Here is a 13,511-nt window from a genome sequence, read left to right on the forward strand (position 1 = left end):
GATTAATTATGCACAAATTATATTAATATGCCTCATGATGCTTGCATCTAAATAACATGTAAGTGTGACAAGATGGTCATTAGTCAATATTCAAAATATCATAATATGCAAGTCTTATTCAAATTAGACCAAATTTGTATATTATGACAAATTAATACAAGATATTCTCATGAATATCAATCATGTATCTTCTTGTTGAAATCCTTCAAAAATAAATCCTAAAATAGGATATTCATTTAAATCATGTTGAAGAAGGATCTTTTACATAAGCCAGATCAAAATCTCAATTTTTTTGAAAAGCCGAATAAAATTATACTTAGGCATCAGGCAAAGTATAGGCTAATCAATATGTGAAAACCAATTGTATTGAGATAAGTGCACATCTTATAGAAATGATATTTTTCATGAAAAGTTCACTATTAGCACAGACTTATGTATTTATAAAATCATGAGATTTTGGTACTTTTCTTGTTCAAGGAATTTGGTTTATCATGAAATACAATTAAGAGATTTATTTACTCCAAAAATATTTATTGATCAAATAAGAATAATTTTGACTAGCACATATAAAATATTGACCAATAATCCAATCAATACACACTTAAGGTATTTTCCACAAGATCATAAAAATATGAATTAAGACAAGTGTTAATTCATTTATCCTTTTAAAAAACTTATCATTGTGAAATATATAAGTCAAGATTTTGTATAAAATTATGTTTAACAACACATCCCTTGAGAACAAAAACTTTAAGAAGACTCATATATTTTGAAATCATTCTTAAAAAGTTTTCTCTAAGTCGAAAGCATCGTAAATTTATTGTATTCAATAATCACATATCTTATGGATTGAACATCAATATGGGATATGTCTAAATTAGAAGATATACAAAATTGATTTCACATATGCATATTCAAGTTATGACAAAGAGAATGGTACATCCATTTAAGCTTTAAAGTCATATACTTGCATAAAAAGATTTAGTATGCATTTTGAATTTCAAGAGCAACCAATCAATCACATAATAATATTGCATAAAAGTATTCCAAAATATTATAATGCAAATATTATATGTGTTGGATCAGAGTTACCTCCTTTAATGACCTTTATCATTTGAGTACTAGTGATGAGAACGTCTTTATTTTGTAACCTGTCTACATACCCATTCATTTATCATCATTGTAATGTTGAGGTCACTTGATTGATGGCCGGTGAGAGTTTTGTTTACGTAAGGCGGAGAGCAGCAGTTTGCAGTGGAAATGTATTCAGCCTCTGTGGTGGATAATGCTATAGTATTTTGTTTTCAACAACAACGGCTGATTAAAGCTTCTCCTAGCAGTTGACATGCACCACTTGTGCTTTTTCTTTCTATTTTGTCTCCGGCATAGTCAGCATCATACTATGTCATAAGATTGAAATGTGATCCCTTTTTGTACCATAAACCGACACTTGGATCTGAAAATTCTTTTAACTGCAATGTAGTGTGACTCTTTTGGTGCAGTTTAAAATCTAGCACATAAACCAACTGCAAAAACAATGTCAGGTCTACTAGTAGTTAAATATAAAAGGGATCCAATCATTCCTCTACATTCTTTTTCGGGAATATCTTTGACATATTTTTCTTGACATATAAAAATGCCATCTTTGTGCTGTTTGATTTGTAACCCCCAAAAAGAATTTAAGTTCTCCCATCATGCTCATCTCAAATTCACTTTCCATGAGTTTTGAAAAATCATCACACATTTTTTATTTGTGGCTCCAAAAATGATATCATCTACGTACACTTGTACAATTAATAAATCATTTTTGTCAATTTTTCTAAAAAGTGTGGTATCAATTTTTCATCATGAAAAACCATTTTTGATTAAAAAATGCTCAATCTTTCATACCAGGCTCTTGGAGCTTGTTTAAGTCCATACATAGCTTTGGTTAGTTTGAACACATGATTTGGTTTTTCTAAATTTTCAAAACTTGGAGGTTGATGAAAATAAAGTTCTTCGTTTTAAAAAAAACATTTAAAAATGCATTTTTTACGTCTATTTAAAAAAGTTTTATGCATTTATGAGATGCATATGCAGGAATAATTCTTATAGCTTCGAGTCTAGCCACAAGAGCATAAGTCTCATCATAGTCTATGTCTTCTTGTTGATTGTAACATTGTGCTATTAATCTAGCTTTGTTTTGTGTTAGTTTCTCTTCTTTCATCTTGTGGATGTCGGTCAATGATTCTCCAAGATCTTGGAGGATTTTGAGGTGCTTCTTCTTTTGAAGGTTGTTGAGGAGAATTTTCTTTGTTGGAGTTGATTTGACTTTCTTCCTCATCTTCTTCAATGATTCTTTCTTGAATCTCGAGTTCCTCAAATTCATCAAATTTTATGTGCATGCTTTCTTCTAAGATCCTCAAACATAATTTGCATATTTTAATCTACACATTGACCATTGCAAATTTATATTCTATCAAATTCATAGAATGTAAAGTCTCAAAAAAAAACTTAGACATATTTTGAATCAAATTTTACCAAACTTTCTTTACTAAAGAAAATATAGAAATGATATTCATAAAAGTGAAAATATGATATATCTTATTTTCTATTTTTCCAAAAATAGTAAGTTTTGTTCAAGATTTTTCTAACACAAACAAGATTATAAACATAGAAGACAAATGTTTATTGAATCTCCCACTGTGACTTACTTACAAGAAAATATATTTGAATTTTTGACTTTGAACATTTTTACCAAGAACCTAGAAAAACTTCACAGTATTTGTCCTTACGTTTTTTGTTAAAATAATGTTCAAGTAAATATTTTAATAACTCATAAAATATTACAAAGTCATAAGACTTATAAATTTTATAAGTTAAAAACATAATGTGAAGTAGTTCAAAATGTTTCTTAGAAAAAAAACTTTTGACTTCTTTTCCTTTAAAATAAATTTCACATTCTCTATTCTCATAGAACCTAATTTTTGAATGACAGTTTGAATGATAAAGGAAAGTTCTATTATGTCAAACTTGTATATGTTTTACACAAGACATAAAACAAAACTTGGTTAAGAAAGCATCAAATTTTAAAACAAAAAAATGTTTTGATTTAAAAAATAAAGATGTTTGTTTATTCTCAAACATATAAGGTTTAAATAACTTTCAACAATTTTCACAAAGATGAATGATGCTAAAAAAAGTTATTAGTTAAATCTTCCACGTAAAAAAAATCCTTAATAATTTTTTTTTTAAAACTAAATTATTTTTAACAAAGATAAAAAGTCCCATTGGTTTGATCATTGTAACTATTTCCAAAAGTTACGTATTATCTTTTCTCATTTTTTTTAAATGAGAGGAGGCATTGTCTTTCTTGGGTCATATGCCTTGAGCATCCACTGTCCAAGCACCAGGGCTTTTTCTTGACTGTCATGAGACATTCCTGCAATAGAAGTTAGTAGTGCTTTGGGTACCCATATCTTTTTGGGTCCTTGATGGTTAGTGTTACTTTTAGGAAATCCTTCTTTATAAAATCTAACAAAGTTTGATTTGAAAGTAACTCTTGTTTTTTGTAAAGCTTGTTCTTTCTTTTTTCTAAAACAAAAAGGTTCAAGATGTCCATATTTTTCACAATATGTACATTTGTACCTTTCACTCCTTTTTGTAACCTTTTCAGGAATGAAAAAATTTTCATAAAGTTTTTGTTTGTGATTAGTTTTAAAACCTATGCAAGCTTTATCGAAAACACTTACTTGTGATCCCATAATTTTTTGAAAAGTTTCAGTTGATTTAACGAAATTTGAAATGTCATTTTTCAACTGTAAAACATTTTTCTTTAGAACAATGTTTTCTTCTTGAGATTCACTTTTAATTTCAAAAACTTCTTTTGATTGAGAATCTTGGATATTTTTTAGAAGATCTTTATTTATTTTTTCCAAATTCTCTTTTTCCCTTTTTAGTTCAAGATTTTCATTTCTTAAACTTTCACAAGTTTGTTCTAGAATTTGAGAGTTATAAAAAAGGTTATCAAATAAATATCCAGTTTTTTCACAAGATGAACATGGTTTAGGATTTACCTCTTCATTATCTGATTTTGCCATTAGGCATAAGTTTTCTTTTTCATCCTTATTTGTTGAAGAGAAATTTTGTTGATCTCTTCTTTGTATCATTCTTAGTAATTTGCAAGTGAGAAGGATAATTTGATCTTGACTTTCTTCATCGTCAAGTGCTTGTTGTTGATTATAAAGATTCAATTCTTCTTCTTGATTTATGGTTGCAGAACCTCCTTCTGACATGAATTTTACTTTAGACATTTTTTCTCTTTTTGGATCCTTATCCTTCTACACCGTTGGGTGTTTAGGCTTTGGGTCTTCTTCCTTCTACACCGTTGGGTGTTTAGGTTTTTTGAGACTTTCTTTTCTGGATCTTTTTCCTCCTACACCGTTGGGTGCTTAGGCTTTTTAGAGGCCGGGCTCTGATGCCAATTGAAGTAAATATTTTCACAAGAAAGGGGGGTTTGAATTGTGAACTAATAAAAATTACCAAATAAAAATTCTCAAGTATATATACTTGGATTGTGTTAGTATGTTAGTTAATAAAACAATAATATTGTGAAGTGTGTGATATTGTATAAAATAAAAGAGATAAGGAAAGAGAAAATCACACACAAGAAGTATCCTGGTTCCCCCAATATGGGTTAGTCCAGTCCCCACAATACTGTGAGATTTTCCACTAGGTAGTTGCGTTAAGTTACGTTAACCACAACTCCTCTTTTGTCTTCTTTTACACAAATGAGTAACTTTTACTCTTTGCTAGATCCGACTGATCTTTCCTGCAAACGAGTAAATCTACCTTTGCCTTTACAACCAAAAACAAACGAGTACAAATCACCATTGCTAGATCTACCTGATCTATCCCTACAAAACTGTGATTTAACCCTTGTTTTTTCACACACTTGTTACCTACAAGCTTTACAATCCAATAAGAAACAAATTCTTACTTGGACCAAAAATCAAATAAAATTTAGTAGTGCTTCACTAAAAATAGCTCAAGAACAAAAGAGCAATTTTTAGTTCACTAGAAATAAAAAAGAGAGAGCTTTGGAGGATTTAGATGTTTATGTCTTTGCTTCTCTAAAAATGTGTTTCACTAAAAAGCTCAAAGCAAAAGAGCAAATTTAGTTACTGAAACTGAAATATGAAAAGAGAGAGCTTTGGAATTTTTGGAGGTTGTATGCTTCTTGCTTTCTCAAAAATTCAGCTAGAGCTTATGAGTATTTGAACTTTGTATGCTTCTGCTTGCTCAAAAGAATTCGGTGAGAGCTTATGAGTATTTGAACTTTGTAAGCTTCTGTTTTCTCAAAAGAATTCGGTTGCTTTCCTTCAGCTGAGAGCTTCAATATTTATAGGCAGAGAGGTGCTTCAAGTTGTAATGAAAGAGGTATCCTTGCTGCCTTTCTTAATTCTTCTCACGTGCACATGATACTTTAATTCAAATTCCTTTAGTCTCACATGTGTGTAAACAGCTAGCAACAGCTCTCAATTTCTTTAGAAGAGCCTTGAGTCCCACGTGTGTTGTACCTCCATAAGCTAGAAAAATTGTGTGAAGCTTTGGACAAGTTTTATGTTCTCACGTGTAACTTGATAATATGCAAGCCAGCAATTAGTTGTGACCTTCACCTTATGTGTAGTGTTTTTTCTTTCTTTCTAAGGTAGGTAAATCCATGTGTACAAAATTATCCAAAGGCTAGTGAATTCTTGCTGTAAAAGGAGAAAAACCAACTTTTGTTGTGTGCTTGTTTCTCTCATTGGATTGGACATCGAGAAGTATTGGAGACAAGCAAAACCAAAACCATTTTCTTTGTATTTCTTGATGGCAAAACCGTATGCCATCTCAATACCATGTATGTGTTGCTTTCTGATTTGTCCACGTGTAGTTCTTGCATCCAAAAGAAGAAACATGCTTTTTTATATAATTCCTTTTGTAATAAAATGTTTGGCCATGTACATGTTATCCTCATGCACGTAAAAAAACCTTGGCATTTTAACTAGCTCCTTTAATGCAATATTCCTTGAATAGAAGGTTTCATATTTGTCACTTAAAATGTCAATTAAATGACCTTTGATGTCTTAAATTGCAACATACCAAACTATACGTTTTTTCTCTTCTTTGCAAGGTTTTTGGCTTTCAAAATTTGTTGCATTGTATGAGAACAAAAATTGACGATTGTGTGCGCCTTTAATATTTAATCTGTGACTAAATAGAACACTCAAATACACAAGTTAAATAAAAAGATAATCATAACCTTTGATTAAACCTCCATTGATGAAAACAATAGTCTTTCAATATCTTCATGAAGCTTTTGATACTATTGTGGTAATACTTTAAGTATTTTTATTCTTTCATCGTTGAGTATAAATAATGCACTTGTTGATGTAAGTTGATTCTAGTTTGTCCTCCTCAATTGATTTTTATCCTTTCAACAAAAGCTCAAGTGCAAACATCAGTAGATTAATATTCATAAAACTTATTAGTTTACTTCTCAAGGTTTGTTATCATTAAAACATCAATAAAGGATTTTTAGATTTTATCTCAACAATTGGTGCGTTCTTGGAGATTGGAATATTGTTTCAAGTTTTGGAAGCTTGATCATGGATTTGTAATTTGGAATTCTCTGTTGTTGATTTGATTATGTTTTGCAATGAAAATTGATTTGTGGAACATAAATTTAAAGAAGATTTGTATGAGGCTCCATTGGTTCGTTATTTTGACAAGGGATCATGTATGTTGTTGCCTCATATTTGGTTCCTGGATCCTTGATGAAGTTTGTGTTGCAGTGTGTAACGCCCTCCATTTATTTAATTATTTTAATTAGTTTTAGAATATATTTATATGATTGGTATGATTTACATGATTTATGTGATATTTTGTTATGTTATATGTTGGTATTTACTAGCATAATATAATTGTTATTTGGTGTAGAAATATATTTGTTATTTGTTATAGATATATTTGTTATTTGGTGTAGAAATATATTTGTTATTTGTTATAGATATATTTGTTATTTGGTGTAGAAATATATTTGTTATTTGTTAGAGATATATTTGTTATTGGTGTATTATTATTATTAAGTGAGGGAGAGATATATTTAATTTAGAAATAAATAAGATTATGAGGAATAAAGTAGTTTTGAGGTGTAAGAGAAATAAGAAAGGGGTTAGAATAGAAAGAAGAATAAGTTGTTGGGCCAAAATAGATTTAGGAAGAGCGTTTAATATTATAAATAGAGAAGCTTAGGTTAGAAAGAGTTTACCGAAAACAGCTTTTTGGAAAAGAGGAGAACAAGAAAGAAGAGAAGAGGAGAAGACCTTAGGAAAGAAGAACGCTGCCGCTGATTCAGGAATTAATCTAAGGTGAGGGTGAGACTATCTTGCATTAATATTAAGTTGTTAAATCATTAGATTGCATCTAACAAGTTGTGGAAAGTTTGTGAGAATTTGAGAATTAGGGTTTTGAGAGAGATTTGATGATTAGATGATGAAAACTTGTTGAATTGATGTAGAAATTGTATACAGTCCTTAGATAACCCATATGACGATTATTGGATGTAGTTTTGAGGTTAGAACCATGGAATTGGATGAGATGTTGGTGAGTTTACGAATTAGGGTTTAATAATTGTAATAGGTTGTTAATAGATTTGAGAACCCTTTGAATTTGCATACAGTAAGTTGATGAATAATTAGTGTTCTAATGATAGGGTAATCATAGGGTAATGATTAGGGTCAAGTTTGGAGAGTATTGGATCGAATAAGAAGTGGAAAAGATTTCCCCAAAGCGAAATCGCAGCTGAACTGCGATTTTGCTGTCAATGTGCAAAACACGTTTTTATTGTCTCAGTTTGAAGAGTTTAAGTTCCGAACTGGGTTTAGGTGTAAACACGAAAGTTGTAGGTATGGATGTTAGCTTTCTAATGCCGTTGGTCTCACGTCAATAGGATTTATAGAACTTGAGTTATGGTCAAATTACTGCACGTAGGTCACAGTGAATTTTTATGGACTTTCAGCACAACTTTTCCGAATTTAAAATAAAAACTGGTACTGATCGGTACAGAATTGGTCTTAGGCGTAAACATGAAAGTTTTAGATAATTTTGTTAGATTTCTAGTGGCTTTGGTTTGACGTGAAAATGATGTTTGGTCTTTGAGTTATGATTAAAATACTACAGGGAGGTCTTTGCAAAATTGTACGGTGACAGCATTCTCTGTTTCATGTTTTTGCGTTTTGTTCATATGTTTCTGTTTTGAATTGATCTTTGTTGTAAACATTAAAGTTGTTGATATTTGTGATATCTTTCCAGTAGCTTTTGTTTGACATGAAAATATGTTGTGCATAATTTATTATGCTTTTACAAAGATACATAGTGAATTATTGTTGATGTTTAAATACGATGTTATATGAAGTTGTTTATGATTGATGAATATGATGTTTTAAGATGTTGTTTATTATCATTTGATATTGTTATATTATGATATGACATGAATTATTTATGTGATCCATATGTTGTCAAGATGCTAAGATGTTAAGACGTTAAGATGATAAGAGTTGTTAAGTCGTCGAGTCGTTATGAAGTCATCAAGTTGTTAAGATGTTATATTGTCAAGATGTCAAGATGTTAGGATGTCATAGATGTTCATGAAGTTGTCTAAGTTGTACGAAAGTTATGTCGTTGCATTAAAGTTGTGTCGTTGCATAGTCAGAGATGGGGGCTTAATGCCCGACAGGTTCTTTATGGCCTTAGCGATGGGGGCTTAATGCCCGACAGGTCCAAATATGACCTTAGCGAAGGGGGCTTAATGCCCTGGTGGTACCACATGCATGTTGAAGTTGTCTAAGTTGTTTTTGAAGTTGTCTAAGCTATTGTTGAAGTTGTCTAAGTTGTTGTTGAAGTTGTTGTTGCATTGTAGAGTCGTCATAACTTATATTTAATTATGATTTAATGATGATGATGTTTGACGATGATGTTGTTCATGTTTGATGATGATGTTTGATTTTGATGTTTGACGATGATGTTGTTCATGTTTGACGATGATGTTGTTTAGGATTGATGATGATGTTGATTATGATTTGTTTATGATGGTTGAATATGAAGTTGTTATGATAAGATGCTATGTGATTTATGATATGCTGATATGTGAATATGATAAGATGTTATACGTTTACTAATGATGATGTATGATGATTCCTCGTGATTATATTTAAGATGGATTGTTTGTGATTATGTTTATGGTTGATATATAATGTTATGAGATGGTTATGATTAGTACTTGATGTTATATGATGTTGTTTATGTCTATGATTAAGATGCTATGATTAAAAGGATATATGATAATGCTTATGACTAATATTTGTAGATATGTGATGATATTTATATGATGATATAATATGAAGTATATGACTAATGTAGGAAGAATAATGATACTAGTTAAGGAAGTTTAAGTTGCTAGATATGATTAATGAATTATAGGATGTTTAAGTTGTTGAATGTACTTTACATGATTTATATGCTTTATATTATTGTTTGAGAAATCTCACCCCTCTGCTTGGAAATGTTGCTCTTTGTATGGGTAACTTGCAGGTAACCAGGATTAGTTGCGGTCGTGAGTGGACTCCTCACAAGTGTGTCTTAGGTGCTCTGATACGTAACGGGATGGGATTATGTCTTTACTTTCTGTTCCTTACGTATTACTTTATGAATCTTTCAAGAATTGATGTTGAACTAAGTTTTATGAAATTTTATATTGAAGCCCTTGTGCCAAAGATTATTTAAGTTGTCAAACTATTCCGCTGCGAAGATTTAAAGATTATGTTGTTATATTTTTGAAGAATAAATTGTTATTTATTCCGTTTATAAATTTTTAAGAAGTGTAGCATTCCGTTTAAGGTTGAATTATTCTGATTTTTAATTATGAAATTTTTACGTTGGGAAAACGGGGTGTTACACAGTGTTCTGCATATTTTTTTCTATGACGATTGCTTTGGTCTGCTGGAATGTCACGTTGCTCTTACATCCACTAAGGAAGAGTTGTGTTGAAAATTGTCACTTTGTGGAATTATTCTCTTGATCTTTCTTCCATGATTGCTATTGTTTCTGGATCATATGTCAATAAGTGGTTGAATAAGGTTTTACGAGCAGTCCTTTGTACGACAGAGAATGGTGCTGTAGTTTTGTGGTTTATGGATATGTTCATCAACCTTCTTGTCATTGTGTGATTGTTAGTAGCATGGGAAATGTTTTTTTTTGCTTTGGTGCTTAACATTGTGTAGGTGGTATGTGGCTAGTTTGTTCAACAGTGCACATGTTTTTTTTTTGAGATATATCACTTCGTACAATGCAAGCTCATGGTGTGCTCAAGTAGTATTAGTTTTAGTGAATTTGATGAAGCTTCTGTTGGTACACACCATTTTGGTGCATTGGTATTGGTCCCTTCTCTTTGTTATGTATGGTGCTCTATCTCCTTGGCATTTGGGACTTTCTTTGCAGTTTTGTTTGGTGTCTGCATACTGCATTTTACAGTTTGCATTTGGTTCTTTTTTGTCTCGGCTCGACATTGGAGGGCATCTCTTTTTATATCTCTTGGAACCTTGGTCTTGTTGCTTCATGGTACCTTTGGTGTGAAGTTTGTTCAACATATGACCTCCTTCCATTGTAGATTTTGGCCCTTCCTTGCACTTCTTTTTCTTTTGGATATCATCACTGATTTTGGATATCCTTGCTCTTCTTGTCTTGTGCTTCTGTCTTGAGTGATTGAGAACTCTTGATGGTTAAGCGTTGTGCCTTTTAAGGCTTTGTTGATGTTTGCTTCTACCGGATGGTGGTTAAGCGTTGATTTGTTGCTTCTTCCTCCAAGCAGTTAAACCTTGAGTTGTGGATTTCTCTTGTTGGTTAAGCATTTGGTTGTTTCTATGCTCTTGGCCGATGTATTTCCGGCATCTTTCCTTGTATTTTCATTTGCTTGATGTATTTCCTTGTATTTTCTCATCTCAAGTTGGAAGTGTTTTGAACACCTTCCAACTTGCGGGGGGCTATTAGAGATATATGTTAGTCATATAGTTACTAGTTAGTTAGTGCCTATAAATAGGCTTAAGGTGTCACGATGTAACCAACTTTCTCAATTGTAATAATATTCATTTCCATCGATAAGATACTTTCATAGCTTTTCTCTCATTCCTTCAATGGATGCCATGTTTCCTAACAGAATGTTTTTAGCCGACAATCAAATATCAGTATTTTCCTTAATTAGAGTTTATGATTTCTCTTCAGCATTCTAATTAAAGAATCCTCAAGTGTACAAACAAAACCTCCTTGATATGTTTTGATAAAGAACCCTCATTTAATATAATAAAAATTGAGTAGAGTTACTCTTGTAGTCCATTTACTTTATTTTAGGTAACGATTTTTTTATTTTTTATTTTTACGGCGTTTTGGTCATTCATGAATCTAGAAGTAGATATAATAGTTACAATAAAGAGATATTCGAATTGTGACCCTTTTAAAAATTAATGCTACATTAAAAAAATAATTCTCAAGATGAAACTAAAGTAATTCTTAAATAAGTCTCAATAAAAAATGAAAAAAATAATATTTTATTAAAATTTACTAATGTTACTGTTCCTAAGAAATATGGAGGAATGAGATTGAAAGGGCTCAAAGCTTTTAACTTTTAACATGGCAATGTTTGGGAATCGGGCTTGGAAGATTCTCACACAACCTGACTCCTTGATCACTAAATTATTCAAAGTTAGATATTTTCCAAATAGTGATTATTTCGCCGCAAGAGTAGGTCATAATCCAGCTTGGGATCCGCAAGAGTAGGAACCATTATCTCAGTTTGGGATCAGCTTGGATTTCAAACAACTACTCTATTCTCCAGCTATCTCATATGAATCCGGCTTTGGCAAATGTGAAAGTATCGGATTTGTTTTTTCCAAATTCAAAGCAATGGCATATGGATAATATTTACATACTGTTTGATGATATCTCAGCTTAACATATTTGTAACACCCCTTTGTTCGATTCGGTTCAGCAGGATAAACCAGTATGGAGGTTCGAAAAACATGGAAATTACTCAGTTCGCAGCGCATACATAGATATCTTGATCAGAAGTAATAATGTCCATCAACACGACATTGGCTGTCAATGGAATCAGATCTGGCGGTGTAGAGCATCCCCTGGCATTAAAAATTTCTTATGGAGTGTTGCTCATGGCTGCCCACTGTCACGTGTTCGTCTGCATTCTAGGGGCGTCAATTGCACTATGCAGTGCCCGTTTTGTGAGGAGCAGGAAGACAGCTTGCACGCTCTCTTTCTTTGTTCAAAAAGCATGCAATGTTGGCAACACCTAGGGTTATGGAACGAGATTGCAGCTGCTACATCAAATGTTGGAGACATTTCAATTTTTTTTTTCGACATTTTTCAACGACTCCAGCTTTCCAAAATTCCCCTATTTGGCACTCTAATGTGGAGTATATGGAAGAACCACAATAATAAGGTTTGCAATGATGCCTCCGAAAATTGTCAAGCAATTTTTCATAGAACCACAACGATGTTAGCTAGCTGGGAGAATGCTCAAGGTTGGAAAACAGCGGCACCAATTCCTCAAATCAGTAGGCAAAATGTTAGTTGGGTAAAGCCCGCTCCAGGTAGATATAAATGCAATGTCGATGCCTCTTTCTGTAAATCTACTAACAAAGTAGGTATATGAATGTGGATTAGAGATGCTGAATGAGCCTTTGTATTAGCTCGCTCTGAATGGTTTTCCCCGATCGTTGATGTTGATATTGTGGAAGCAATTGGTTTGTTAAAAGCAACGGAATGGGCAAGGGATCTGCGTCTTCTCAATATGGATTTTGAGATAGACTCAAAAACGGTCGTGGATAACATCGACGGAAAGCAGATTGGTGTATCTAATTTTAGTGTTATAATAAGTAATCGTGTACACCTGCTATGTACTTATCTTATAAACTCTAATGTGAGTTTCATTAGGAGACAAGCAAACGAAGTTGCCCATAACTTAGCTAAGGCGGCTCTGTTGAAAGCTAGTTTCCGTATTCATTCCAACACCCCATCTTATATTGAATTCTCTATTATAAATGAAATACATTAAGCTTGTTTCTTTAAAAAAAAAAAAAATCAGATCCATATATTAGACGGTCCCATTGTTGAATATACATACTGGACGGTCCCTAAAGAACCCTCGTCAATTTACCAATCTATATTTTTTACAACAAAATCAATATTCCGAAAACAATATCGTAGTATATAAGGAAATTTTCCTCATTAATTCATCCCGTAAATAATTCGAATCACACTATATATAAGGAATTTTTTTCCTTATATCGGAATATAATATTTGACCCATCAATCCTCTAAAAAAATATTTGACCCATTAATAAACATAATTCTATTTCTTTTGACAAAATAAACATAGTTCTATTAAAAATATATATTTTTGGTATATAAGGAAAATTTCCTTT

The 13,511-nt window shown here is 31.8% G+C and overlaps 1 protein-coding gene across 1 annotated transcript; it reads right to left on the reverse strand.

The window, feature by feature from the left end:
* Nucleotides 1-2,624: 2,624 nt before the first annotated feature.
* LOC146953667 (uncharacterized) lies at nucleotides 2,625-6,570 on the reverse strand. Its single transcript, XM_085711380.1, has 2 exons — nucleotides 6,284-6,570; nucleotides 2,625-6,048 (listed from the first exon to the last, which is right to left on the reverse strand). Exon 2 carries the CDS (start codon nucleotides 4,290-4,292, stop codon nucleotides 3,327-3,329), a length of 966 nt encoding a protein of 321 aa, XP_085567506.1. The 5' UTR covers nucleotides 4,293-6,048; nucleotides 6,284-6,570; the 3' UTR covers nucleotides 2,625-3,326.
* Nucleotides 6,571-13,511: the final 6,941 nt, after the last annotated feature.

This window comes from Medicago sativa, chromosome 1, assembly GCF_051527215.1.
Source record: "Medicago sativa cultivar Bolivia chromosome 1, Bolivia_mono, whole genome shotgun sequence".
NCBI lineage: Eukaryota > Viridiplantae > Streptophyta > Magnoliopsida > Fabales > Fabaceae > Medicago > Medicago sativa.